General features: G+C 32.7%; 1 protein-coding gene across 1 annotated transcript in view; it reads right to left on the reverse strand.

Annotated features, from left to right (window-relative positions):
- The window catches only part of VPS13B (vacuolar protein sorting 13 homolog B), a 752,846-nt gene that overhangs the window by 289,837 nt on the left and 435,046 nt on the right, over positions 1-27,963 (reverse strand). Inside the window, exon 30 of the mRNA XM_045560402.1 lies at positions 27,147-27,258. Within this exon, the coding sequence (XP_045416358.1) occupies positions 27,147-27,258 (112 nt within the window). The remainder of the gene's footprint in view (positions 1-27,146; positions 27,259-27,963) is intronic.

Below are 27,963 nucleotides of genomic sequence, written 5' to 3' on the forward strand. Positions count from 1 at the left end.
CCATGTAGTCATACCTCCATCCCCTCCCCCCACCCCCCACCTCCCCGAGTCAGCACCTTCAAGCATGACCATTCCCCAGATGGTGTGCAACACACTCATCATGTAGGCATACATCCATCCTCTCCCCCCACCCCCCGTCCCTGTCTGATATCCAATTGGTATCCTTCCCCGATGTGCATTTAGGTGATGATCAGGGAAACCAATTTTCTGGTGAGTACATGTGATGTTTGTTTCTCCATTCTTTGGATACTTCACTTAATATAATGGGTTCCAACTCTCTCCAGGAGAACCAAAGAGATGTCGTATCACCGTTATTTCTTATAGCTGAGTAATACTCCATGGTATACATATACCACAGTTTACTAATCCATTTGTGGATTGATGGGCATTTGGGTTGTTTCCACATCTTTGCAATTGTGAATTGTGCTGCTGTAAACATTCGGGTACAGGTGTCTTTGTTATAGAATGACTTTTGTTCTTCTGGGTAGATGCCCAATAATGGGATTGCTGGATCGAATGGTAGGTCTACTTGAATCTGTTTAAGGTATCTCCATAATGCTTTCCACAGGGGTTGCACTAGTTTGCAGTCCCACCAGAGCAGTGTATGAGTGTTCCTGTCTCTCTGCATCCACGCCAACATGTGTTGTTTTGGGATTTTTTGATAAAGGCCATTCTCACCAGAGTTAAGTGGTATCTCATTGTGGTTTTGATTTGCATTTCCCTGATGATTAGGGATATTGAGCATTTTTTCATATGTTTGTTAGCCATTCTTATATCTTCTTTTGAAAAATTTCTATTCATGTCGTTTGCCCACTTTTTGATAGGGTTGTTTGATTTTTTCTTGCTGATTTTCCTGAGTTCTAAATAGATTCTTGTTATCAGTCCTTTATCTGATGTGTAGTATGCGAAAATTTTTTCCCATTCTGTAGGCTGTCTGTTTATTTTCGTGACTGTTTCTTTGGCTGTGCAGAAGCTTTTTAATTTAATCAGGTCCCATTCGTTTATTTTCGTTGCTGCTGTGATTGCCTTAGGGGTTTTCTTCATAAATTCTTTGTCTAGACCAATGTCTGTAAGAGTCTTTCCTACATTTTCTTCTAGAATTCTAATTGTTTCCCATTTAAGGTTTAAATCTGTTATCCACTGTGATTTGATTTTTGTGAGACGTGAAATCTGTGGGTCCTGTTTCAGTCTTCTACATGTGGCTATCCAGTTTTCCCAGCACCATTTACTGAATAGGGATTCTTGTCCCCAGAGTATGTTTTTGTCTATTTTGTCAAAGATTAGATGGCTATATGAGGATGGTTTTATATTTGGATTTTCTGTTCTGTTCCACTGGTCTGTGTCCCTGCACTTGTGCCAATACCAGGCAGTTTTAAGAACCACAGCCTTGTAGTATAGTTTGAAGTCTGGCAAATTAATACCTCCCATTTTGTTTTTATTGCTTAAAATTGCTTTTGCTATATGGGGTCATCTGATTCCGTACAAAGTGTATAATTATTTTTTCTAAATCTGTGAAAAATGATGTTGGTAATTTAATAGGGATTGCATTGGATCTATAGATTACTTTGGGTAGTACAGACATTTTAACAATGTTGATTCTTCTAATCCATAAGCATGGTATGGTTTTCCACCTATTTATGTGTTCCACAATTTCCTTCCTCAGTGTTTCATAGTTCTCTCTATAGAGGTCCTTTACCTCTTTAAATATATTCCTAGAGAATAAAATTTTTTTAAAGGAAAAATACCAATCAAGAATCTTCTAGTCAGCAACAAGTACTTTGTAGTCCAACATATGATTAGAAAATTTGGTATATTTTCCCTAAGTTCCCTTCTATCACTATACACCAGAGGGCACATATCTATAGTAATCACAGTAGGGCATCATTCATTAAAGTATCACTTCCAGTTGACATTTCCCTAAATGTCATCCAGTCCTAAGACAATCCTAAGTTTGTAGTGTATAGTGCAACAGTATTAACGCTAAGTGTTTGCCAGAATGTAGAGAGCAATACTCTCTTCCCAGTACTCAGCTATTGGAATGTAAATCTGACGTAACCACTTTAAAGAATAATTAGGTGATATGTAGCAGCACTGAAGCTATGCATAACCTATGACCTAGTAATTAAACTTCTAGATACATACGCTAGAGCTGTGCTCCCCAACAAAATAACCACTAGCTTTATGTAGCTATTTAAGCTAATTAAAATTAAATACAATTTTAAAATTTTAGCATAAGTCACAGGTTAAGTTTTAAGTATCTACATGTAGCTACTGGTTACTGTATTGGACAGCACAGATATAGAAATTTCCACTATCGTGGGAAGTTCTAGAAAGTGCTGCCCTAGAGAAAGTATTATTAATATATACGTGTATAAAGAGAATAATGAAGAATATTCATTTTAATACCATATGTGATAAAGAAAAACTAAAAACTTAAATGTCCATCAATAGAAGGAATGACTAATAATAATAACCTGGTATACTCGTACAACAGAATATTATACGACAATAAAAAATCTATGAATGAAATTGTAAATATTCAAGTGAAGAGTCTTACATGCACACAGCAAGTTGCAGAACAGAGGTAGGTGGTGGATACAGAAGACACATTTTTGTGTTCTCTGTATTGTTGTGATAGAGTTGTTTCAATAAAAAGGCCAAATGAAATTAATGGTGTAGTGGTTAAGAGGACAAGCTAGCTGTGTGATCGATCCTGAGCTTCATTTTCTCCACTGTAAATATGAATTATATTACTGAGCAGTACCTAAGGCTGTGGTGAAAACTAAAGCAGGTGATATACATGAAAGTACTCTGTAAACTGTGAAATGCTATCCAAATGCTAGCTATTAATATGACCTACTATTAGGTAGGGCTTGAAACTATAAGTTGAAAATTACCTGGGAATTTTTAACTGATATAAACCTCTTGTGTAGGTGGGATAAGGATACTTATAAGGTTTTTTTGTGTGTGTGGTACATACATAATTATAATTTCTTAGTTCATTAGTGATATTTTACTTTTGCATAAGCAAAAAGGGATAGAATCCTCTCCCCAATTCAATCAAAATACTACACTTAGATTAAGCAATTATTTAAAAAATATTCAACAATTATAATTATGAATAAATTATAAAATACAGAAAATATTTCTGAATATTTAATATGTACCAGACAAGTTGTAAATGTTTTACATGCATTAATTTATATAAAATTATAAGGATTACATAAATCTCATACTCAGCTATTGGGAATGTAAATCTGACATAATCACTTTAAAGAACAATTAGGTGATATCTACCAAGTGACTACTTGTCTAGAGAATGGAAAGGCTGGAACTCAAATTTATGCAGTCTTGTGTGGGAATTTGTGCTCTTTATGCACCTATCATGTGCTTGGCAATGTATTTAATCCTCCAAAAATAGTGCCAACTTGATAAAAAATATTCAGGGGGTCCCCATGCACTTAGACAATGAAGTACGATTTCCTCAACCAGGAATTCAAAGCTTCCACAATCTGATCCCAATCACTTTCCCCCACCTCTTTCTCTCATTATACCACTATAACAAATTCTCTGATATAAAACAAGTCTGCTCATATCTCTAAATGCACCTTGCTTTATTTTTGCTTCTATTCTTTGACGCCCTTCTTTTCCTCTATCTGGCATATTTGCTACAACTCAACATATTCTTCAAGATCCCAGTTAGCTCCAATTCTGCCACTGAGTTTTGCTCTAATACCTACAGCCCCAAAAAACTTCCTTCTGAGAAAATAGCCCTTATTTAACATCTATAATCAAGATGTGATTAATTACATGGATATGAATTAGGACACTCTATGATTCTAAATAGCAATGATGTGACAAGGAAATTCTGTAAATGTACATACTGTCAAGGGATGTGCTTGCTGTTTTCCAAGGTTTGGCATTAGAATTTGCTTCTTCTGAAAACTTTTTCCTATAGAAAATAGTTGAGGTACTATAGAAAAACCTCCATTATATATAGGATTAAACACTATCTAGATATCCAGGAATAATTAAGTTTAAAATATTATATATTAATATTACTACAGATAAGAACTCCAAGTACTATATTTTACTTACACATTCAGGAACTAATGAAGATAAAAACAGATCACTTAGGACGTGAAACACCCTTCTGTCATTCCTAATATGAAGATATATTTTTTTCTTCAGGGAAAATCACAACGTAAAAAATATTTTTCTCCATCTTATTCCCCAAAGTATGGAGATATATTTATTATTTAGGCATCAATGTTTTAACATGGCAGAGTTAAAAAATATGGCAACAATAAATGTGATATGCTTATGCTTAAGAGTATATTGAAAGAGTTGATTTAGTACTATATCAAAAGCTTTAGCCACATAATGTTGACTATTCAGCAAAATATGAACTATTTGACCAAAATATTTAAGCTACACTATCTATTCTGTCAATAAGTCTTTATATAAGCTTTAATTGATACCAGAGAGCAATATTCTTTTATAAAAGTAAAATCAGATAAGTAATACTAATATACAGTATAATTTAGAAATACATTACCCCTGGAGTTTTTCTAAGCCATAAACATAAAACATAAAAGGCATATGGAGAATTGAGGCAATATATAAACAATATAATAATGTATATTTGGCAGTTTTTACAAAAATAATGACTACAAAAATACTTAGTATTTGTGCTTCTATACCATGACCATACACATTTTAAGAAAATAACCCTGTAATAGAAAAGAAAACGTCAAGCAATAGCAAAGACAAACATTTAAAACATGAAAGTGCAGCTATTCAAAATAGGGACTCAAAACCACAGTAGAAATCCAGAGAACAATTATGTAGTTTTTAGATTTTGGTTACAAAAGAAATACAAAAACTTTTTTGTTTTTGTATTTCTTAAAGGGAATACAAAAGAAACTGCCTTAGGTAAGATAGAATATTATCTATAAATTCTTCAAATTCAAAACTTTAGTTCTACAAATGACATGGTTAAAAGTGGGGAAACAGCTAGGAAATATTCTACCAAGAAAACTGAGACATTAAAGTGGTGAAAAAGGATATTTTTCACACCTTAGCATGTGTTTTGAGGCAAAAGCATTTAAAATAAAATTTATGAACTGAGAAACAATGAGGTCAAACAGCTGTTAAAGAGATGCTGCAAAACTGACTCCCAATTTAGCTGGTGATGAATTTTAAATCTCTTTTCTTTTCACTAACACTGTAAAATATTCCTTAAAAATATAACCATTTATAGAAGTAAATATGTCCTTTCTGTTTTAAGGTACTGAAAAAAGAAAAAGGAAAAGAATATACCTCAATAAGAGGAAGCATTATTATACTTACTTCTAAATATATTTTCCATTACCAATTTCTTTAAATGCATTTATTCATTATATCATTTAAATTTTATTATATATCAATACTTCTCCAAATACTCAAAGTATCTGCAGTTCATATTTTATTTGCATTAATAAAATCACATTTATATTAAAATGCCATCATACATAATTGTCATTCAACAATAACATGCTTTTGAGATATACATGTTGTGTATCTATATCTTAACATGCTGCAAAATAATGCAATAGAATGTGCAGAAAATTATTGAACCTATTTGTTAAAGGCCAATTGAATTGTTTACAAATTAATAATAAAATTTCTCATTTGTAAGAAAGAAATTTTTACTTTGTATTTCATTATGCTTACAATGCAATCATGATTATTAAGATCTTAAATATTAACATTATAAACCATGACATGAAAAATGAGTTAAGCTACACTGACAATAGCTTAATTTACTTCTCATGAAATATCTTCTCATGGGATGAAATAAACGCAGATACTACATTAGTACACTCAGTATATAAAAAAATTCTGGTAATCCTAGCACTCTGGGAGGCTGAGGTGGGCAGATCGTTTGAGCTCAGGAGTTCTAGACCAGCCTGAGCAAGAGCGAGACATCGTCTTTACTAAAAATAAATAAATAAATAAATAAATAAATAAATAAATAAATAAATAAATAAATAAATAAATTCTGTGAGTTTTTTAAATGTACCAAGTATTTCTTTGCCTAGAGATAATGATGTTTACAAAAAATCAGTCAAATAATATACTTTAAGTATAATGATAAAGATGATTAAACTATGTTCCATGAAAGTAAAACTATGAATATTTTTATCACCAATGTAGCTTTACATCTTGCAAATAGCTGGCATAAGGTAGGCATTAGCAAGTTATTTTAAAGAACTAAATAAACAACATAGCAAAACTGATTCACTATGAATGGAAGAATGACAACTTATTTCACTATAGAAAGAGCCTTTTTGGCATCTGGTGCTTGCCTGTAGTCTTGTTCACATTAATGTATTAATGATGTATCCAACACTAGCACTGAAAGAAAGACAAAAGATATATACCGAAAACATCTGGATACTCATATAAGGAGAAAAGATGAAACTGGTTCCTCAAATAAATAACCTTCAAACACTCCCCTACCCCCCAGCATAGAGCACATATTCCACAGTCAGCTTGTCAAGTGCTGAATGACTACTGGGTAAGCAAACGATATTATACTAAAAGTAAAGTTTAAAAGGATCCAAAAGCAAATTTAAAGATCACAGAAAAGATAAATATGAAAGAATACAGGATCTGTTTTCATATACTTTAAACTGAGTACAAATAAAAAAAAAACCCTAAAAATTTAAAGTAATACCTAAAGCCTCAAAGATCTATTGGTTATAAAACTGCCATTTTCTTTCTACTTTTTAAAACTGAAATTACAAAATTCAAATTAGTCTAAAAAAACTAGGAAATATCCTTAAAAATAACCAACTAACCCAACTTCTCATAGACCCATCATCACAGGCAACTACCTTTAACAATTTGGTGTGCAACCATACAGGCTAATTCGCATTCACACATAAACATGTAAGTGGATGAGATCATACTATACATGTAGTTTTAAAAATCCTTTTATTCACTTAACAAATACTTAAATACCATTTTATGCTAATAAAGAGGCACAAATATCATTCTTTGTGATGGCTGCTTAGAATTTCATTGCATGGATAGTCCTTTATTAACCAATCCTCTATAGCTGAGCATTCACCTTATTATCAAATCTTTACCATTACATATAATCAGCCACTGTTGCTCATTTACATTTTTTAAAAAACAGCCTAAACCAATAGCAGTTTAGCACTTTACTGCTTCAGAGTATGTGATCTTAGAATAATTAAGAACGTCAGTGATAATCACACTTTGTTCCATTAATGGCATATAATATTGCTGACAGCAATTTCATCAATACTTATTGTCCATAAGACTCACACACCAAGGAAAACTACACTGTAAAGGCAGTTTCCATCTTGAACTTTATATTCCAATAGGAGTTTGTGGAAAGAAAATGCTGATTTAAAAACCAGGTCTACAGGTAGAGCAAGGAAACCTAAAGAGCATCTGTCTACAGTAATGTTAGTACTGGCAGTCTTTAATGTTGAATCATCCCTTTCATGAGAATCACAGTTACTAGGATGATTATCCACTTATAAGAAATAAATATTTTAATGAAAATGAGAGGTGGTTATTTAAAAGAAAATAGTATCCTTAATTATAATAATGCTGCTGCTAGGTATAGTTAATGACCCTATACATTAAGGAAGGTTGAACTTTAATGACCTGGACCACACCAGGGTCACAATTGGTAGCAGAACATTGATCATCATATAAAAGCCAACAAACACATGAAAAGAATTACAGTACATCACACATCAAACATTTTGGCCTGGTACTTCCTTCCTCTAATTCTACTGGCAGGAAATGCTCTACATATCCTTTGAGGTGACCAGACACATTTAAAAGTAGTCCCTTGTTAAAAAAGCTCTTGGATACTGCAATTTTCTCCAAAGAGGAGAACAGCTTCTGCTCGGCACTGTTGCACTACATTTCCATTTGCAGCACAGAAGTGGAGCTCCACTGATAAGGTATTGTAACTCCATAATGTAATTTCTTCTTTGAAGGGTTAAAAAAGTATGCATCATAAATCTGGAAAAATGTGTTTTCACATTGTGTATGACATGAGGCAAATTCACTCATAACTGTTATAGATTTAACTATTTTACTATAGATAAGTGTAAATGAAGTTAAATATTATTATAAGTAAACATGTTTTGCCCTATATCACCTTATAAGTTAGCTTTTCATCTGAATATATTTATAGCACTGTAATAAACTTTAAAAAATATTTTTCAGACATACCCATACTTTAACCTGTATAATATACAAATGATTCTGGTATACTATTCCAAAAAAAAAAAAAAAGCTGCCAAATATTTGAGGATGAACATTTTCAACTAAAATAAAGTTGGAAAAAGAATAGTGAGAGATTCAAACTGAAGGATTTCTGATATCTGTTGTGATATGAACTAGGATTTTAAAAGATCAAAATGTATTTGATTTTATTGTTTTATTCTACAGTATAAATATATTTACAACATAATTTGACACTGTTTATCAGAATGACAGGATATTAAATGATTACTTTTAATGTATGTTCTGTCATCAAACTGAACAAATAACACTACAACTCCGTAACTCTACGCATGTTATTTTTTTCTCTAGTTTTTGGAAAATTCTTAAAGTTTAGTGGTACTATACCTCAGTTTTATCAGGTGTTCTTTAAAAATCACCTGGAAATACTGAGGTTGTGTTTCACTAAACATAAGCTTCGTGACTTCTATTTAGAACTAAATGACTGGGAATGTGTTCAGTGCCAAAGGCATGCTGTCCACAGTGTGTTTGATAAGCTGACATGGGACAGGGATTCTTTTCACTGTTGTGTCAGTTTATCAAACCCATACCTGGACGACAGTCAATTCAGTTAAAGGACAAAGAAGTCCCAGAATACAAAGCACAATTTCCTTACAGAAGCTATGCAATTTATGATGTACAAATGCCACAAACATATGTATATGACAGTTTTCGCTAAATAGCTGTAGCAGTAAATGAAATTGATAGAAATTGGTTTAAAAGCTCATGTTATAATCATGGTTATTAATAACTGTATTTAAAAATTTATCTATTGAATGAAGATATTTATAAATAAAAATGTTTAATCTTCAAATATTGAGTTTTAATCTTTTCCTTATGGTTGCAGTCAGAGATTTACATAGAAAATGTCATAGAAAAATATATTATTTGATATTAAGGTATGACCAACTAAAGTTAAAAATTGTGCTTTAATTCTGATCAAAATCATTTCTATTTTGAATTGTATGATTTGAAATTGGCTCAAAAAATATGTCAAATAGATTAATTTATAAATGACAACTATTGTGAAATTTTTTACAACTGAAAACTTGACATAATATTTAATTATGTCAAAGTAATCTACAGTTTTAGAGGGCAGAATGGTGGTTATCTTTGGAGTACAGGATACTGGCTGGGATGTGAATAAGAAAGGTTTCTTAGGTGCTAGGTTGTGGTAATGTGAATATATACATATGTAAAACTTCATCAAATTGTATATAAATGATTAATACACTTTCTTGTAACTCAATAAAAAAGAAAAAATATGAAAAAAGTATAAACCAGAAAAAATTATCTATGTGCTAACTTAATTTGTACCTATTTTTACAATCATGTTTGTATTTTGTATTACTTTTGTCAATGTGGAATGCTTTTCAGATACCTGGTTTTTGCTCAAAGTTCAATGTTAGAAATGATGCAAAAGAAAGGTGTTTCAGATTGAGGAACTCTCTGTCTTCGCCACAGAGGATGCCAGGTCTCCAACAGAGGATAGGTATTTCAGTAAAAAAACAGGCATAATTATAATGTTTACTTTAGTACAGTGACCTCAGTGGACACAGAATAAAATATAAAGTTAAGCATGTGTATTTAAGAGCTATTGTTTAAATTGGTGTTTGAGAAAATAATTGTTTACTTGTTTTCATGCAAAAATTATAGAGATTTTATGGTTTAGAAGCAGCATTTTTTTTGCTTTTTAGAGACAAGGTCTCAATCTGTTGCCCAGGCTGGATTGCTGTGGCACAATCAAAGCTCACCATAGCCTCAAACTCCTGGGCTCAAGGAATCCTCCTGCCTCAGCCTCCCGAGTAGCTAGGATTACAAGTACGAGCCACCATGTCCAGCTAATTTTTCTATTTTTTGTAGAGATGAGGTCTTGCTATGTTGCCTGGGCTGGTCTTAAACTCCTAGCCTTAAGCAATCCTCCCGACATGGCCTCCCAAAGTGCTGGGATTACAGGCATGAGCCACCACACCTGGCCGGTAGCAACATTTTTAACTTATCTGTGGTTAGCAAGTGCTCTGGTAATTTATTATTAATTGTACATATTCAATGAATTTATAGATGCTTGCTTCCTGATTTTCTTTCTAATTAGCTTTTATTTTGGTGGAGGGGATAAAAGGGACTTGGCTCAAAATGGACACTAGTCAATAAAGGGTAGAATGGATCTTTCTCAAATTGTAACTACAAAGGCAAGAACATTTCACATATACAAGTATCTTAAACTTGATGCTGGTCAAAGATTTTTTAAAAAATCAATCTAGCTATTTATCCATCCATCCATCCTATTTAATCCTTTTCTGATTATGAACAGGTTACGCTATATGAATAACAATACAAATAAACATGGAGGTTACTCTTTAGTTACAATATTTGATCTTTCTTATTAATGAAAAAAATCTAATTCTCCATTTATATCAAACACTTAGAAGGTAGCACAATGTTTTATTATTTTTTTAAAAATTGTCTTGTATGACAGTGGTTATGGTGAACACCCACCATATTCCAGAAGCCCTGAAGATGTAAAGGTACACTATACATCATCTCACTTGTCTTTAAACCCAGAGATGTTTAGATAGTAATTTCATGTGATAATGTTAGTGCCTCAATGAAAGCACATAATCAGGAATGGATATAAGATACTATATATCCAGTGTGTTTAATATAACCAAAATGTATTTGACAGAAATGTAAGATAAATTTTCCAAGTAAATTTCCATAATAAAAACTGTTTTGATGGGAACCCAAACATATTCTATTATTCTGTAGCTTTTTTCCAACATGAATACCTAGGAGAAAGTATAAAAAATATCAATAAAAAGGGTCAAATAGTTTTAAAAAATTTATGACAGTAGAACTCATAGTCATTTTCAACACTGTTATTGAGGTAGCTTTTGGCAGTAAATACAAACATATTCATGGAAACCTATATCCTGCTACAGGAAGCCACAAAAGACGTAGTTACTTTGCTGAGGGCCAAATGTAAATCCAAAGCCTTCAACTAGATCAGCTGAAGAACACGACAGGGACTAAAACTCTGCCAATAATATTTTCAAACAAAGCTTTTAGGCAAGTTACTTTAAATACCTACTATCTCAATCTCTGACTTACTAAAAGGAGGTTACTTGAAACCAACCCTGAGCATTATAGGATTGGGGTACTAATGTCATGAGATATGAAACATATCTTGCCAAAACCCAACACAATGGTTATTTTGAGAACATTTTTACCTAAAAAGAATTAGAAATTAAAGGTTGGGAAGAGGGAGGGTACATAGTTTTGTGGGGATTTGTAGAATTTAATCTTAACATTGCATCTGGAAACTATAGCTCAGTGTTAAAAGTTTATGATAAGTTAGGTTTTAGGAGAAACCATAAAGACATATAAAGGAGAAATGCCATACCTTGAGCTACATTCTCAGGAATAAAGAAGGGCTATTAACATTTCCAGAAAAAAGAATAATTTTTCTATTTTTAAATAAACATAATTTGTTGAAGCATACATGCATTTTTTTATTTTTTTTATTTCAGCATATTATGGGGGTACAAATGTTTAGGTTACCTATATTGCCTTTGCCCCACCCAAGTCAGAGCTTCAAGCATGCATACACGCATTTTTAATTTTTAATGATGTCAAGTTCATCTATGAAAGGATGTTAATATCGTTTATGAATTCCTATTGTCATATGCTTCAATTCTCAATTGCTAAAGTATATGTGTAAAACAAGGTCAAAAAATTAATCTCAGGCCAGGCATGGTGGCTCATGAGTTTAAAACCAGCCTGAGCAATGTAGTGAACCACATCTCTACAAAAAATAAAAATATTAGCCAGCCATGGTGGTGCATGCCTGTAGTCCCAGCTACTTAAGAGGTTTAGGCAGGAAGATCACTTGAGCCCAGGAGGTGAAGGCTGCAGTGAGCTTTGACGATGCCACTGCACTGTAGCCTGGGCAACAGAATGAGACTGTCTCCAAAAGTAAATATTAATAAATAATTAAGTAAATCAATAAAAATTACGTTAATCTCAACCATGAATTTCACTGGTCACATCAATCTAACGGTACTTCATATTGGGAATGTTAACCCTTTGAAAAGTCAGGATGACCATTATAAAATTTGGTGAGTATGTGTATGACAGGAGAAATGAACTTAGAGGTTAAAAATTTTTTTAAAGATACTGTCAAGATTTTAATGTATGAAACAATTGTTTTGCCTGCAAATGTCTAGACAGTGGAGCACCTAGTAGTTCATCAAGGTCAATTTATTTAAAACCTTGAGTGAGATACTTAATTCCTAATTTTAGTAAACTAAGATTAAAAAAAAATCTCAGTAAACTGATTATACATCAAAAAATTAAAAGACATTTTATAGTAGCCTTAAAAAAATTCTAAGTTTAATAATAAAGTTTCTATTGAGGAAATGTGTGTTTTTGTGTTGAACATTTATGTTACTGAAATATTAGTCATAAAGTGAATTTTTGTAATGAAAGTTAAATTTCTTCATTGACTATATAAGAATAAGACACATTTTCCTATTCTTCCTGTTACACAGGAAGAATGTGGTGTCACATGAGACTCACAGTGAGAAATACAGAGCAAAAGTTGTCCATAAAAAAACAATAAGCACATGGAAAACAAATTTTACATACATTCCTTAAAGAATTCTACTAAAGCAAATCCTGTAAGAGTGAAATGTAAATCAGTTTCCCCATCTCTTATAATTCTTTAAAGGTAAAACTCCATAGATTAAACTGCCACAGAACAGGGTACACCTGTCAGAAGCCTCACATTAAAAGGATACCTTAAAAAAGTTTGCCAAAATTACCATGGATTTTCAGAAAATGCTTGTAGACATTTTTCTAAGGGAATGAAATCCTCTACGAAGAAAAACTGAAACCCAATACCAGAATCAAATCTATTAAGTACTGAATGCACTAAAAAGGATTAGTGAATGTCTGTAAAAAAGAAATGGCTGAAAAATCTAACAATTGACAAAGTTTTTAAAGAGCAATGGAATAAATTAGTCACAGATAAATTCCCAGAAGGGACGTCAGAAGACCCACAAATATTTATGGCATGAATGAAAAGCTGTATGGAGAAATTTACAAACATTCAATGACAAGAAGGATATAGTTCTCTCAAGTAAAAGATGAAAGTTAAGAAACTTTCTAATTAAAAATACTACAAAAAAGTTCTGCCTTGAATATTTTAAAATTGTTTTATCAAATAGAATACTTTGAAAAAAATATGAGTTGAATTATGTTATAATCATAAGTTTATTTTCAAATTCAGAGTATGTAGTAAAAGCTTTTGCTACCTTTTTATACAATTTCACAGAGCAATGATATAGGCAGTCAATATATAATCTTAAATGGCTTCTAAATATATATATATAAAATTCTATAAGTCCTATTTTCAGATATGTAGCTTGAACACAGTATTTCTCAATTGTATAGATTATGGAGGAAAAAAATCCCAAGTTAATAGAAACTTTCAAAACATACTTATTCAACTTTGATATAATTTTGGTGTATAAAAAGTATATGTGAACAAATAGTATATAGCTGTTTTAAAATGCTAAATTCAACACAATTTATAAAATACTGACATGTACGAATATTCAGGGACAAAGAGGAGAGAAATATAAAAAAAAGTTTTAAAACATATCATTTTCATTCATAATTTTGAAACAGAACTAGACTAATATCTAAATTCTACTAAGGAAAAAGATTTATAAATCATGTTTTATAATGATTCAAAAATATCTCTTATGAAATAAGAAACAAAATATATTGATCTTATTAATCACATAAATCTATATTAATATTTATCTGGTTGCTACTCCTTTCAGAGCTCATAAGAGATGTGAGAAAAAACCTTGATGACAACCAAAATCATTAGCTCGGGAGCTATTTTTTGTAGATCAAATGCAGTATTAAGCACATTCTGATGAAAATTCTCTTAAAAAGGACAGTATGTTCAAGTACCTTCAAGGACAAAGAAATTCAAATACTTGGATTATAAGAGGTTTTTACCATAAATTACTGCTTTAAGGCAATTCTATTAAGTCTGTCCTAGCTCAGAATATTTTAAGCAACCCAAGGAAAATGTACTAAAAATGGCACCTAAAGGTTTTTTTCATTATACTCACTGTTCACAAGAATGTTGTTAGAAAGAAAACAAACTAATACTAAACAATAATAAAACATCATGAAATGTAAATGTGAAACTTCAAAAAAATTGTTTCAAACTTAAATTGGTTATCTATAAGTTAGTTAAAATAAAGCCAGTCTGTCTTACAAGAAACTCAGATATAGGCAGCAAGATTTAGGGGTAAAGAGCATGGGCAATAGAATTGACAATCCTGGTTCTGTCACTTATTTTATGTGTGGCCCAGGAGAAATTATTCAATGTCTATAGACTCTGTTATTTTTGCTTTTGTTTTGAGACAGAGTCTTGCTCTGTCACCCAGGCTGGAGCACAGTGGGGTGATCATACCTCACTGTAACTTCAAACTCCTGAGATCAGGTGACCTTCCTGCCTGAGCCTCCTGAGTAGCTGGGGCTACAGGCATGCACCACTATGCCTGGTTGATTTTTTAAAATTTTTTTTAGAGATAGGGTCTCACTATGTTGTCCAGGCTGGTCTTAAATTCCTGGCCTCAAGCGATCCTCCTGCCTCAGCCTCCCAAAGTGCTGGGATTACAGGTGTGAGCCACTAAGCTACCACACCTGCCCTAGACTCAGTTCTTCATGTATAAAATACAGACAATCATAATACCTGACTCATGAGGTTACTGTGAGGATCAACAGAGATGTAAGCATTGCATCGAAAGCATCGAGCAAGATTTTTAACACAAAGGAAGTACTCAATAGAGTTGAAGAACAGTAAAAGTTAGCTATTACTGCTGCTTCTACTATTACTACTGTTATAATTGCACAAAAGTAGGTCAGCCCTTGCTATAGAAGGCCAAAGAAATGAGACATTATTTCTCAGTAAAGTGATTACGAAAGATTTCAAAAGGGGGAAGGATTTAAGTCAGACAATAAAAGACAGATGTGATTCCTAAGAATTTTTAAAAATTAAAAATAGTGTTAAAGACCAAAAGAAATAAAATTATAAAGGATGTATAACCTCACCAATGTAAAGTTCTTCATAACAAAAATTCTGAAAGTCTGAAATGGAAGCCAGCTGTATTTCAAGAAAGTTGAAAATGCATACATAAATAAGAGTCAGAAAGGAACATATTAAGCATTATTGGGGATAACAAAACATTTTAACTTGAACAAGTGTCTTATGTAAGGAAGTAATTAGTAATAAGATTTAAAGTACAGGATGAGATCAGATCAGGGAGGAAGATGCATACTGGATTAAAAGACAGAGATTTTATCATATAAAATAATTGAGCATTATGACAGGTGTTGAGCAGAGAGTTGATATTGTCAAGCAATGTTTCAGAGTGGCATATTAAAGCCCACAGGCCTGATATTTTAATTCACACAGTAGTGTTGAATGGTGAATTACTTGGCCTTTGTGATTCAGATGGTAACAAAGAACACTCTAGCTCTAATAATTTAATTTCCTATTTGTGCTTATATAATTGTTTTCCAGGGACTGCCTAGTAGCTATTTCACAGAAGGAAAAACTCATTTTTCTCTTTACATTTTATTATGTATAACAATGTTTTTAGGTCTGGGAAGCCTTGATCACAATACATTATACAAGATTTTTAAGTTTTAACAAAGCTTTTTATTAGTGGAGAGTATTTTGTTGGTTCAAAACAAAAAGCAGTATTTAGTTTTTTGATCTATGCTATCTAAACAGTTCAAAAACAGGCAAGTACTTCTGAATATGATGACACTGGAGGATGAACACAATAAATTATTCAATTAAAATAAAAGCAAGTTGCAAAACACTATGTATTAACAGAATCCAATCCCACTGTGTAAGATAGACCAGACACACAACACAGAAAAATGTTTTAAAAGAATACTGACTTAACAGTGGCCATAGAGTAAGGAAGTGGCTACGATTCTGAATAAGGCAGGGTAAGGAGGGGAACTGCATTTTCTAGTGGATATACTTTGGTATTATTTAATTTTTAAAAAATAAGCGTGATTACCCTTTTATTTAGAAAATTTAAAAATATCTTAGTTATGTAGGTTTATTAATAGATTAAAATAAAGGTAGATTTACTTTAAAAAATATCATTCTGCCAATTTATAAATTTTTAAAATGTTATTAACTTTTCTTAATTTGATAGAAAACTAAATAGGCTAAATTTTAAATAACCATTTTTTAAAAAATTTTGGATATAAACAATATGAAAAAAAGACCATCAAATTATACTGAAAAAGGGATGTATTTACTTAAATGTACCCAGGAATAATTAATGCCAATGTTCCTATTCTCTACAATATTTCTAAAAAGAAAAAAATTGAATGGAATTTTAACAACACTTTTCTCTATTCCTTTCTGTAAAAATTGCAAATCTAGATGGAACTTCTAGAATCATTCTTTCCTCTTATAATTTTCAGAAGATACAGGACAGAATGTTGTAAGGACACTCAAAAATGGGACCATGAAAAAAGTTTAAGGTGTAAGTTCATAACTTCTGATTTTGCTTACTTCATTAAACTAGGCATTGTGGGAAGTACTGTAGACAAAGCATGCAATATTATGGTATGGAATCTATCAGAGCTTCACAATTTAATTTCATTGACTCAGAATGAGGTAGTTGAGGTCTTGAGTTCTATGAAGGGAGATACCATATGTTCTAGTCAAAACTATGTATGTACCATTAGTGTCTAGTAGTTCATCGTAAGCACTCAATAAATGTGAATAACTGAAAGAATTGATCAGTATACATTAAATAAATGAATTAAAGTAATACTTGACTGAATACATGCATGCATGCAAAGGAATGGTATAAATGTCTCAAAAATTCCTACTTGTTTTAATAACTGATATAAGGCTATTTATTCTATAATATTTCCCATATTAAAAGCTATTTTTAGAATATCATTTAAAACAATGAAAATCAAGTCAAACTACCTACAGATAGTATTCAGGATCATAGACAATGAGTTTTCAGAAAATACATAGGAAGTAAAAATAATATAAATCCACTGTATTTTTCCTATGGGAATTATAGCATAAAATGGCTCAAGGTTCTGAGACCTATTTCCATTATTTAATAGAAATAACCATAAACACTATAGCTAATAAACTACAGATGACATACCAGCACACTGTATAACAAAGTTTCTAAGAAATATTTAATCATTTATATAAGAGAAATATAACCACATTTATTAAATTTATCTTGCTTGTTTGTAATCTCTAATCAGCAATTTCAGCATAGGTAATTTTTAAAAATCTGCCTTTATAACTTATCATTAACCATTTCCCTGCTCTCTTTTAGCTTGAGATAAGAACCTGAACAATATCTCAGGAAAAGGGGTTTGTAAGATAAAGGGAAAACTAACAGGTCAGACTGTGTTTCAGAACTATGGTATAAATCAGGGAAGTGGTTGAATACATCATAGAACAGGAGACTCTCAGAGTTTAAAGGAAACAGAGATCATCCTGTCCAGGAGTTGGCAGTTGTAAACCGGGTAGATTAGAAGGCAAGAGAGAGGCAAGAATGTAGAGGGTTAAGCGAGGAGTTGATGATAATACATTTCTGGGCTAAGCACTGCATGAAGACTGAATAAGTAATACATTATATATGTTATGGTGTTTTCTGGTAGATTAGATGCTTTTGAAAGTAAATAAAGTACAGAGTCACATAAGGTGTTAGCAAAGTTAATAAAATTGTTTTATTATATTACATTTTATAAATCATATATTCCAAAAGCAACAATCAGTATCAACTGAAAATTTTGATATTAAAATAATCTACTGAGGGCTACCTTGTTAGGGAGTAGGAAAGCCTGGGAATGGAGGATACTCAATTTTTCCTCATAGAGCCTTCCACAATGCTTGGATTTTTAGTATTGAAAATCACTGGCATTCATTAAAAGTGCATTTTAAAAAAAATCTTCTGTTTCAAAGGTTTGGAAACCACTGATCTAATTGTTTGCCTCTTAAGGTATAGTCTCTGAAGCAGCATAAGTGTATTACTCACTATCATACCCAAATCACCCAGGATCCTGTTAGAAATATAGAATTTCAGGCATCATTCCAGACCTCCTAAATCAAAATCTGCATTTTATCAAGATCCTCAGGTGATTTGTATACATATTAAATTTAAGAACAACTGTTTTAATTAAACATAAATCATAACCCTGCCTTCTACATGGTTGATCAGCCTCTGCTACATCAGTGATGGGGAGCTCAATACATCCTGATAGTCAACATGTTCACAAATAATCTGATCATCACCTGCCCAACCCCCAAACCAAATCTTCCTGTAATTTTCCTTCTTCAGTTAATCTCATCCTACCAATTGTTTAGGCCATACAACTGAACTACTCTTGTCTCCAACCTCATGTGCAAATTTTCCTGGCTCTACCTCTAAAATATTTCCAGAAGCTGCCCATTTCTCACCACCTCCACAGCCACTACTTGGGCCAAGCCTTCATCATCTTCTTCCAAGATTACTGCAATAGTACAAACCCTTGCCTTGCCCTGTCACAGTCTATTCCTCACATGTCAGCCTGAGTAATCTGCTTAAATATAAGTTGGATCATGTTACTTCTCTGCTCAAACCTTCCAAGGGCTTCCCATTTGATGAGGAAATCAACAATAATCAAATAATAAAAAAGACCTCAATAATCAAAAGGACTTCAGATATTCAGTTAATTCAAATAGCAGAAAGTTCTTTTTTTATTATTTCAGCATATTATGGGGGTACAAATGTTTAGGTTAGGTATATTCCCCTTGCTCCCCCCCCACCCAGGAATCAGAGCTTCAAGCATGTCCATCCTCCAGATGGTTAAATGAGTTAATAATTGCTAAATAAATTGTTAAATGAGTGAATAACGAATAGTCCCACTTATGACTTTTCTAATTTCTAAGATCTTCAATCTATTGAGCTGCAATTAGTGTCTTTGTAATATCCACTGATTTAACTTGGGAAGGAATGCAACTACCCCCTATGACACCTGATAGGCCAAGTATTCAAAGAACGGTGCCAATGTCCCCTAGGAGTTTTCTCTTCTTCAAATTTAAGATCTTCAGTTATTATAGTCTTACTATTGTACATTCAAAGCTAATAAGTTTCTTTTTTAATGGTTGCATCTCAGATTTTTCTCTTTTTTAAAATAGTAAAAATGTCAAAATTTATCAAAGATAAAAGCTTCCCTCTTCTAAGTACTGCCGTGGGTCATGAATCCTGTGTTGGAAGAGGCAGATGGGGTGGTATTCTCTCTCTTCCCTCAGCTCATCAGGGAGGAGTCTCTCTTTGACTTTCAGCAATTTGACTGTGTTATGTTTGGGTATAGTTTTCTTTGCATTTATTTTGCTTGGGTTGAGGATACGGTAATAGGTTTGTTTTTTTTTTTTTTTTTTTTTTTTTTTAAGTCCACTGAATAATGATTTTTGTTAATTTTGGAAAAGTCTCAAGAATTATCTAATTATTCCTTTTCTTTCATTTTTCTTCTATTTATTGTACTCTGATGACACGTTAGACCTTTTGAGAGTACCCCATGCTTTTCAGTTTGTTCTCTTTTCTTTTTTCCTTTTGTTCTTTTCCTCTCTGTGCTTCAGTTTGGATAATTTCTATTCATGTACCTCAAAATTCACTAATCCTACCTTCTACTGTGTCCATCTGCAGTTAAGGCACTTCAATAAGTCCTTAATTTCAAATATTGTATTTTTCAGTTTCCAAAATTTTTAAAGAGTTTATATGTCTGAAATCCTCAGTTTTTGACATTTTTTTTTATAATATTAGTAACAGTTATTTCAAACTCTTGTCTACTAACTCCACTATCTTAGTCATCTGTGGGTCTTTTTCTATTGGCTAATTTTTCTTCTGATAGTGGGTTGCATTTGCCTGTTTGTTTGATATCTTACAATTTCTGATTATATAACAAATATGTACAAAAAGACTAAAGACACTAGAGCCAGTATTATTTCTCCCCAGAGAAGACCAATCTCAGATAAAGAGTGGATCATGTTAATCCAATCAGGAATTGAGCTGGGTTGGGGTAGATATGCAACTTCAGTAATACTCAACTTTTGGTTTCAAATGTCTCTAGGGTGAGACTTATCCTGTGTTTGTTCAGGCCTCTCCCTGCAGTGTACCACTGTTCAATGGAAATACAATGCAAACCATACATGTGAGCCACTTATATAAATTAGAATTTCCAAATAATTATATAAAAAATGTTTTTTTAAATAGAAAATAATTGTAATAATATACTGCTTAATTCAATATACCTACAATATTGTCACTGCAACATATAATTAATATAAAGAATATTAATAAGATTATCATATGTAGCTAGTGGCTACTGCATTGGACGGTACATCTGTAGCATGGCTTTGTCTTTTAAAGAATGTGCAACTTTGAGAAACTGAATTTCTTCTTGCCAGCATTTCCTCCCAGAAAAAGTACTGTGTGGGACTGCCTGTGTTTGGGCCTCCTCCAGATTCCAATTTGTCACTAGAGCCTACATAACTCAGAAATGTCTTCTGCTTTCTCTTCCCCATAACAAAATCCCTCCACACCCAGACAAGGCAAATATGTCTAAAGTTGAAAAGAGCATCCAGCTTCCACTCACCTAGGGAGGGCACTTCCCTCTCTGGAATTTAATTCCCCTAGACCTCTTCGTGACATCAATCTCTGATATTTTTCTAAAATCGCTTTATTGAGATTAAATTGATATCCCATAAAATTTACCCTTTTGAGGTGTATGACTCAGTGTTTTTTTCCTATATTGTCACTGTGTTCACTGTACATCACATCACTCACTGTACAACTCATTTTTACATGACTAATTCCAAAATATTTTCCTAACTTCCAAAAGAAATCCCATACCCATTAGTAGTCATTCTCCTCTCCCCTCCATCCCCTACCAAGCACTATTCTATTTTTTGTTTCTATGGTTTTGTCTATTCTGGATATTTCCTATAGATGAAATCATATAACACGTAGCCTTTTGAGTCTGGCTTCTTTTACTTTGCATGATTCCAAGGTTGATCCATGCTATAGCATACTTATCATTCCTTCTATGACAGAATAATATGCTATTATATGACTATACCACATTTTGTTTATCCATTCATCAGTTGATGGACCTTTGAGCTGTTTCTACTTTTTGGCCATTATGAATAGTACTGCTATGAACATTTGTGTGTATGCTTTTGTGTGGACATATGTTTTCAATTCTCTTGGGTATATGGTAACTCTATGTTTAACCTTATGAAAAACTGCCAGTTTTCCATAGCAGCTGCACCATTTTACCTTCTCACAAGTAAAATATAAGGGTTCTTGTGATATTGCTAAATATATATTTGGTCTTCTTCCCGGCTTCCTGGCACACAGCTCCTAAAACCCTTGGAATCTCCAAAGAGATAAGAGTATCTACAGTATGCTAATGATATGACTGGTGGCTCCTAGACAGTTTCAGGATGACAGTGGTCACTGGAAAGAAAAAGGCATGCTCAAAGTTGGGACTTTCACCCCCACTCCTTGACCTCCAGGGAGGGGAGAGGGGCTAAACGATGAAATGATCACCAACGGCCAATGATGTAATCAATCATGTCTATGCAATGAAGCCTCCATGAAGACCCAAAAGGACAGCATTTGGATGAGCTTCTGGATTGCTGAACACATGGAGGTGCCTGGAGGGTGGCATGCCCTTTTTTACATACTTTGCCCTGCGTAGCTCTTCCATCTGGCTGCCCATCTGTATCCATTGTCATATCTTTTATAATAAATGAATAAAGGTAAGTAAAGTGTTTCCCTGAGTCCTATGAGTGGCTCTAGCAAATTAACTGACCCTGAGGAGGGGGTTATAGGAATTCTGATTTATAGCCAATCAGAAGCACAGGTCACAACCTGGGGCTTGCAATTAAAATCTGAAGTGTGTGTGTAGGGAGGAAGTCTTATGGAACTGAGCCCTTAATCTGTGGGATTTGATGCTATGTCCAGGTAGATGCTGTTAGAATTGAATGATATTATTAACACCTGGTTGGTTTCCACTTGGTGTGTAGGGGTCTGGTATCAAAAGTGTTGGGTTGGGTGTTGTATTGAATGTGTGACAGTAGGAAAAACACTTTGGGTTCTTCCTATATCCTCTATAGTTCCAATATCTCCACATCTGTTGTCTTTTTTTTATTATAGCTTCCTAATGGGTGTGGGGTTTTTTATGCTTTGTCTTGTTTTCATAAGAGCCAAGTCTCGGTCTGTCGCCTAGGCTGAAGTGTAGTAGCACGATTATAGCTCACTGCAGCCTCAAATTCCTGTGTACAAACAATCCTCCTGCCTCAGCCTCTTGAGTAGCTGCAAGTACAGGTGTGTACCTACTTAATAATGTGTGGTTTTGACTTACATTTCCCTAATGACTAATGACTAACAGTGTTGAACATCTTTACATGTGGTTATTGGCCATTTCTATATCTTGGATATGTATCTATTCAAATCCTTCACCCATTTTTAAATTGGGCTTTCTTTTTTATTATTGTTAGAGTTCTTTACATATTCTTGACAGAAGTCTATTATCAAACATATAAATATTTTCTCCCATTCTTTGCAATTTCACTTTCTTTATGGAGTCTTTCACAGCACAAAAGTTTCTAATTTTGATAAAATCCAATTTATCTAGTTATTCTCTTGTCTCTTATGTTTTTGGTGTCATTTTTAAGAAACCATTACCTAACCTAAGGTCAAGATTTACTCCTATTTGTTTTATAAGTTTCAGGATTTTAGCTCTTACATGAAGATCTCTGATTCATTTTGAGCTAGTTTTCGTGTATATGAGGTAGGAATTGAACTTCATGAAGAATATTCACCAGTCTAAGCACAATTTGTTGAAAAGACTATTCTTTACCATTGACTTATCTCGGCACCTTTATCAAAAACCAATTGATATGAAGGTTTATTCCTGAACTCCCAATAGTATTCACTGATCTATATCTTTATGCCAGTACCACATTGTCTTGGATTCCTGTTGCTTTGTCATAAGTGTAAAATCAGAAAGCATGAGTCCTCCAACTTCTTTCCCCTTTCTCAAGAATACTTTTGTCCATTAGGAATTCTTTGAGTTTTCAAATGAATTTTAGAATCAGCTTGTCAATTCTGCAAAGAAGAGTGCTAGAATTTTGATAGGTATTATGTGAAATCTATAGATCAGTTTGGGGAATAGTGACTTCTAATAATACAAAGTCTTCTGATCTATGAACATGATATGTATATTTCCATGTATTTAGGTCTTTTAAAATTTCTTTCAACAATGTTTTGTAGTTTTCAGAGTGTAAGTTTTGTACTTTTTTGATACATTTATTCATAAGTATTTTACTCTTTTTGATGCTACTATAAATGTAACTATTTCTTAATTTTGTTTTTAGATTGTTCATTGCACATCATTAATGTTATTGATTTTTATATATTGATCTCCTATCCTGAAACTTGGTTAAACTGGTTTGTTTGCCCAATAGTTTTTCAATGGATTTATGATTTTCTAAGAATGTAAAAAAAAAGATCATGTCATCTGCAGAAAGACATAATTTTCTTTTTCCTTAAAACCTAGATACCTTTTATTTCATTTTCTTGCCTAATTTCCCTTGCTAAAGCCTCTACTATACTGGTGAATAGAAGTGGTGCGAGTGGACATCCTTTTCTAGCTTCTTTTTAGGAATTCACAGGTGTATATAGTCTTTTAAGAACTCTGAAAAGCTACTGTAATAAAGTGTTTTCAACTTTGGATAATCAAGCATTTGCCAAACTTATTTGGATATGTATATTCCACAAAGCTTCTACTTTGCGCAACACATTTTTGGAAACATTATTTGATGGACCACAAAATGAGGAAAATTTCCTTTCACAGAGAATAAAAATAAAGTTCATAAGGACTCAAAAAATATGAGAGAACACAAACTGCACACAAACTAAAGCCATTAAATTCCCTATTAAAAAAAAGATTTTGGAGATTAAGAATGCTAATCCATTTAAGTAGTCAAAAAGTCAAGTTATCATATAACTAGCTAAAACCATTCAGGCCTGGCTAACATTCTTCTCTATTGTGATTTTTAAAAATTGAGATATAAATCACATTACATAAAACTCCATCTTTTGAAGTATAGTAGTACCCTCTTCTCTTATTGGGATACATTCCCAGACCCCGCAGTAGATGCCTGAAACCTTGGATAGTACCAAACCCCATTTATGCTATTTTTTTCCTATACATATGGACCTACAATAATGCTTAATTTACAAATTAGACACGGTAAGAGATTAACAACAATTAATAATAAAATAAAATAATTATAACAATATACAGTAATAAAAGTTATGTTAAGTGTGGTCTCTCTCTTTCGAAATTATCTTACTGTACTGTGCTCACCTAATTTTGGACCATGGGTGACTGTGGGTAACAAACTGCAGAAAATAAAATTGCAGACTAGGGGGGACTGCTGTACTTAACTCAGTAGTTTTTAATATATTCACACAGTTATGCAACCATCATCATTATCTAATTCCAGAACATTTTCATCACCCTAATATGAACCCCATCCTCATTAGCATCACTCTCATTTTCCCTCACCCCAGCCCCTGGCAACCACTAATAGACCGTTCTCTATGAATTTATCCATTCTGGACATTTCATATAAATGGAATCATATAATAAGTGGCCTTTTGCATCTGGATCATTGAGATTTTATGGTTAACATAATCACAGGAATTATAAAAGCAGCCCTAGGACGCAGGGTCTTTTGCTTTGTGCATACATTTTTATTCTAACTAGGCCACTCCTACTCTGATTACTTCATGCCAATGTGGTTTCTACTTCTGCAATTCTTCCTCTGACATTGACAATACAGAATTTCAATGAGATCTTGAAATATCTGTGATAAATGCCTATGTAAATATCTTTTGTTAGTTTATTTTCTTAGCAATGACTTTGGAATGTGAACTTTCAAGGAAAAACTATTAGGTTGAGCTTGCCATCCAGGATCCAGAATTTTAAGCTTGATATTCTAATATATATTACTAACCTTGGCTAGAGGGGCACCACAAAGATATTACAAATGCTTGGAATTCAGGTTCTCCTGAGCTAAAACAGCAGACGGACTTACCCAAGAAGAGCCAGGTAAAAAGGATTAAAAGGAAGACTCTAACGAATAATAATATTAAAGAGATTGCTTAGGAGGAAGACCAGTAAAGAAGACCAAAAAGAAGTTGCCAGAGAGATACAAGGAAAACCTAAAGGCATCTTCTCACAGAATACAAACTGGGTTCTAAGCAAGTAAGAATACAACTCATGCAAGAGCCATAAAGTGGAAAGGGTAGGGGAGGAAAGGAAGTATTACGGTGGTTCACTTTATTGCTGTTGTTAGGATTTTTAACATAAAATAGATTTCTTCCGCCAAAAGTAAAGTAGGACCCTACTTGAGGACTACTTACTTCTGAAGTAGAAAAGAAAATATACTTGAAAGAATTTCCAAATGTTAGAAAACTAAAGTATTTTCATTCAGAATTTATGTACTGCAATTATTTCCCTAGATTCTAAGGGAATCAAAAGACATGAGTTGTAACCTTGGCTCTATCACTATTTGACTAGAGAAAACTATAATATTCTTTTGGGTCTTCAATTTCCTAATCTGTAAAATAAGGAAGTGGATTAGGTAATTCCTAAGGTCTCCTTCAGTTCTGATTTCCTAAGATTTTATATGAGGTAGTGAAATAAAAACTTATTTAAGGGATGAATACTATAAGATATCAAAAAAATTAATATAAGGAAGAGAACTGAATAAGTCAAAGGAAAAAATTATTAACTCAAATAAATAGAAATTAGAGAAATAAAATTCCTGTATCCATTTAAAGTAAAAATAGCTGTAAGTCTCTAGTTGGTAAATGCATTATCAAAATTAGAATTTTTTCCTAGCAGTAACATTTACTGGGGAATAGTAGGAATTTATTTTTTAGAAGAGTAAGACTATAACATCTGAAAAACAGACCAACAGGAAGAATAAGACACTTGTTCATCTGTATTTTTGTGACTTTTCTCACTTGGTATTATTTGCAACTGTACTTTTTTGTCTGGCAGCAGTGCCAACTTCAGTATGAATCATATATTATTTTTATCATGTTGATTACATATGTTCACCAGTTTAGTTGTCCATATATGCGTGGTGTGGTTTGCAAATATTCAGTGACAAAATCCAGAGCACAGTATTTTCACAAAAAGTGTTTACTGTGAAATTTCTCTTCAGAAGTTTGTTTTTCTTTACAGCTTTGATCCATATGACATCCACATTCCTACATTTCAAATAATGGCTTACACTTAAATTAATAAAATGCTTCACTTTGATACAACATGACTACAGTAGGATGTAGTGGGTCTAGAGAGGACCTCGTTTTCTTACGTGATTAGAGATTTGGTCAAATTTGAAGTCTGCTAAAATTTTCCAAACTATGCTTCTTCAGTTTTATGGTGACTTGGTGCTTACATTCTGTTATTCATCAACACTTCACAGAAATACTTGATTTGTCTGAATGAATTTAAAAACCCACAACTGAAGAAAATCAGAAAAACCTGGTTTTAAATATCAAAAGAGCCTGAATGAAAAATATTTCTACAGGCCACACTAAGTAAGTTTTATTGATCACTGAATTTCTTTGCAGGATGAAATTGTTGCAAGATTGAATATAAGAAAACAAACCTACTGGTAAATATCTTTCCTGAGGACAGATCTGCCAAGCGGATTGTCAGCTTGGGGAGCCATGGCAACAGAGCCAATCTTCAAAACCATAGTGTCTTCTGCTGCTGCCTGATTAACTGTAACAAAAGAGAGAGATTTATGAATACACTGTGGATCTGTGCATGACTTTAAGCATATGAAGAAATCTTTGAGGGGCTGTAACAGAGACGTGTTAAGATAAGACCAATAAATGAGGAAAAGCAAAAGGAAAAAATATGTTTAAAATAAGAAGGTCTGATGTTTTTAACTCTCTATTTCCTTCATATCCCATTAAGTGGTTTTCTGTTAAAACACAATTAAAACGACAATGAAAAACAATTATTCCACTCCCAACATTAAAACATATGATATTAAATATATATAAGTAGTACTGAAGCCATATGTTTATCTAATTTCACAATCTGCATCTTTCTCCCAAGTGATTTTCAGCCCTGGGTTTTTAATACTCCATTGTTATCAACAAATATATTTAAGGATATTATAGTAACAAATTCTGAAAGCCATTTAAATTTACATGATTAATAGTAATTAAACACACACACACACACACACACACACACACACACACACACACACACACACACAGTATAGCACTTTAAGCCCTAAAATGTAAGAAAATTCCAAAGACATATGATGGCTACAATATTGAAGATGGAAAAGACCAACTATTTAATATGAGAGAACAAACCAACTTTTTATCCTAGGCACTTTTTAATTTTAATAATTTCTACTGTGAATTACCTTAGAAATTCACACTTGTTTAAAAGCCTATCTCTTTTTTT

Source organism: Lemur catta, chromosome 9 (genome assembly GCF_020740605.2).
Source record: "Lemur catta isolate mLemCat1 chromosome 9, mLemCat1.pri, whole genome shotgun sequence".
NCBI lineage: Eukaryota > Metazoa > Chordata > Mammalia > Primates > Lemuridae > Lemur > Lemur catta.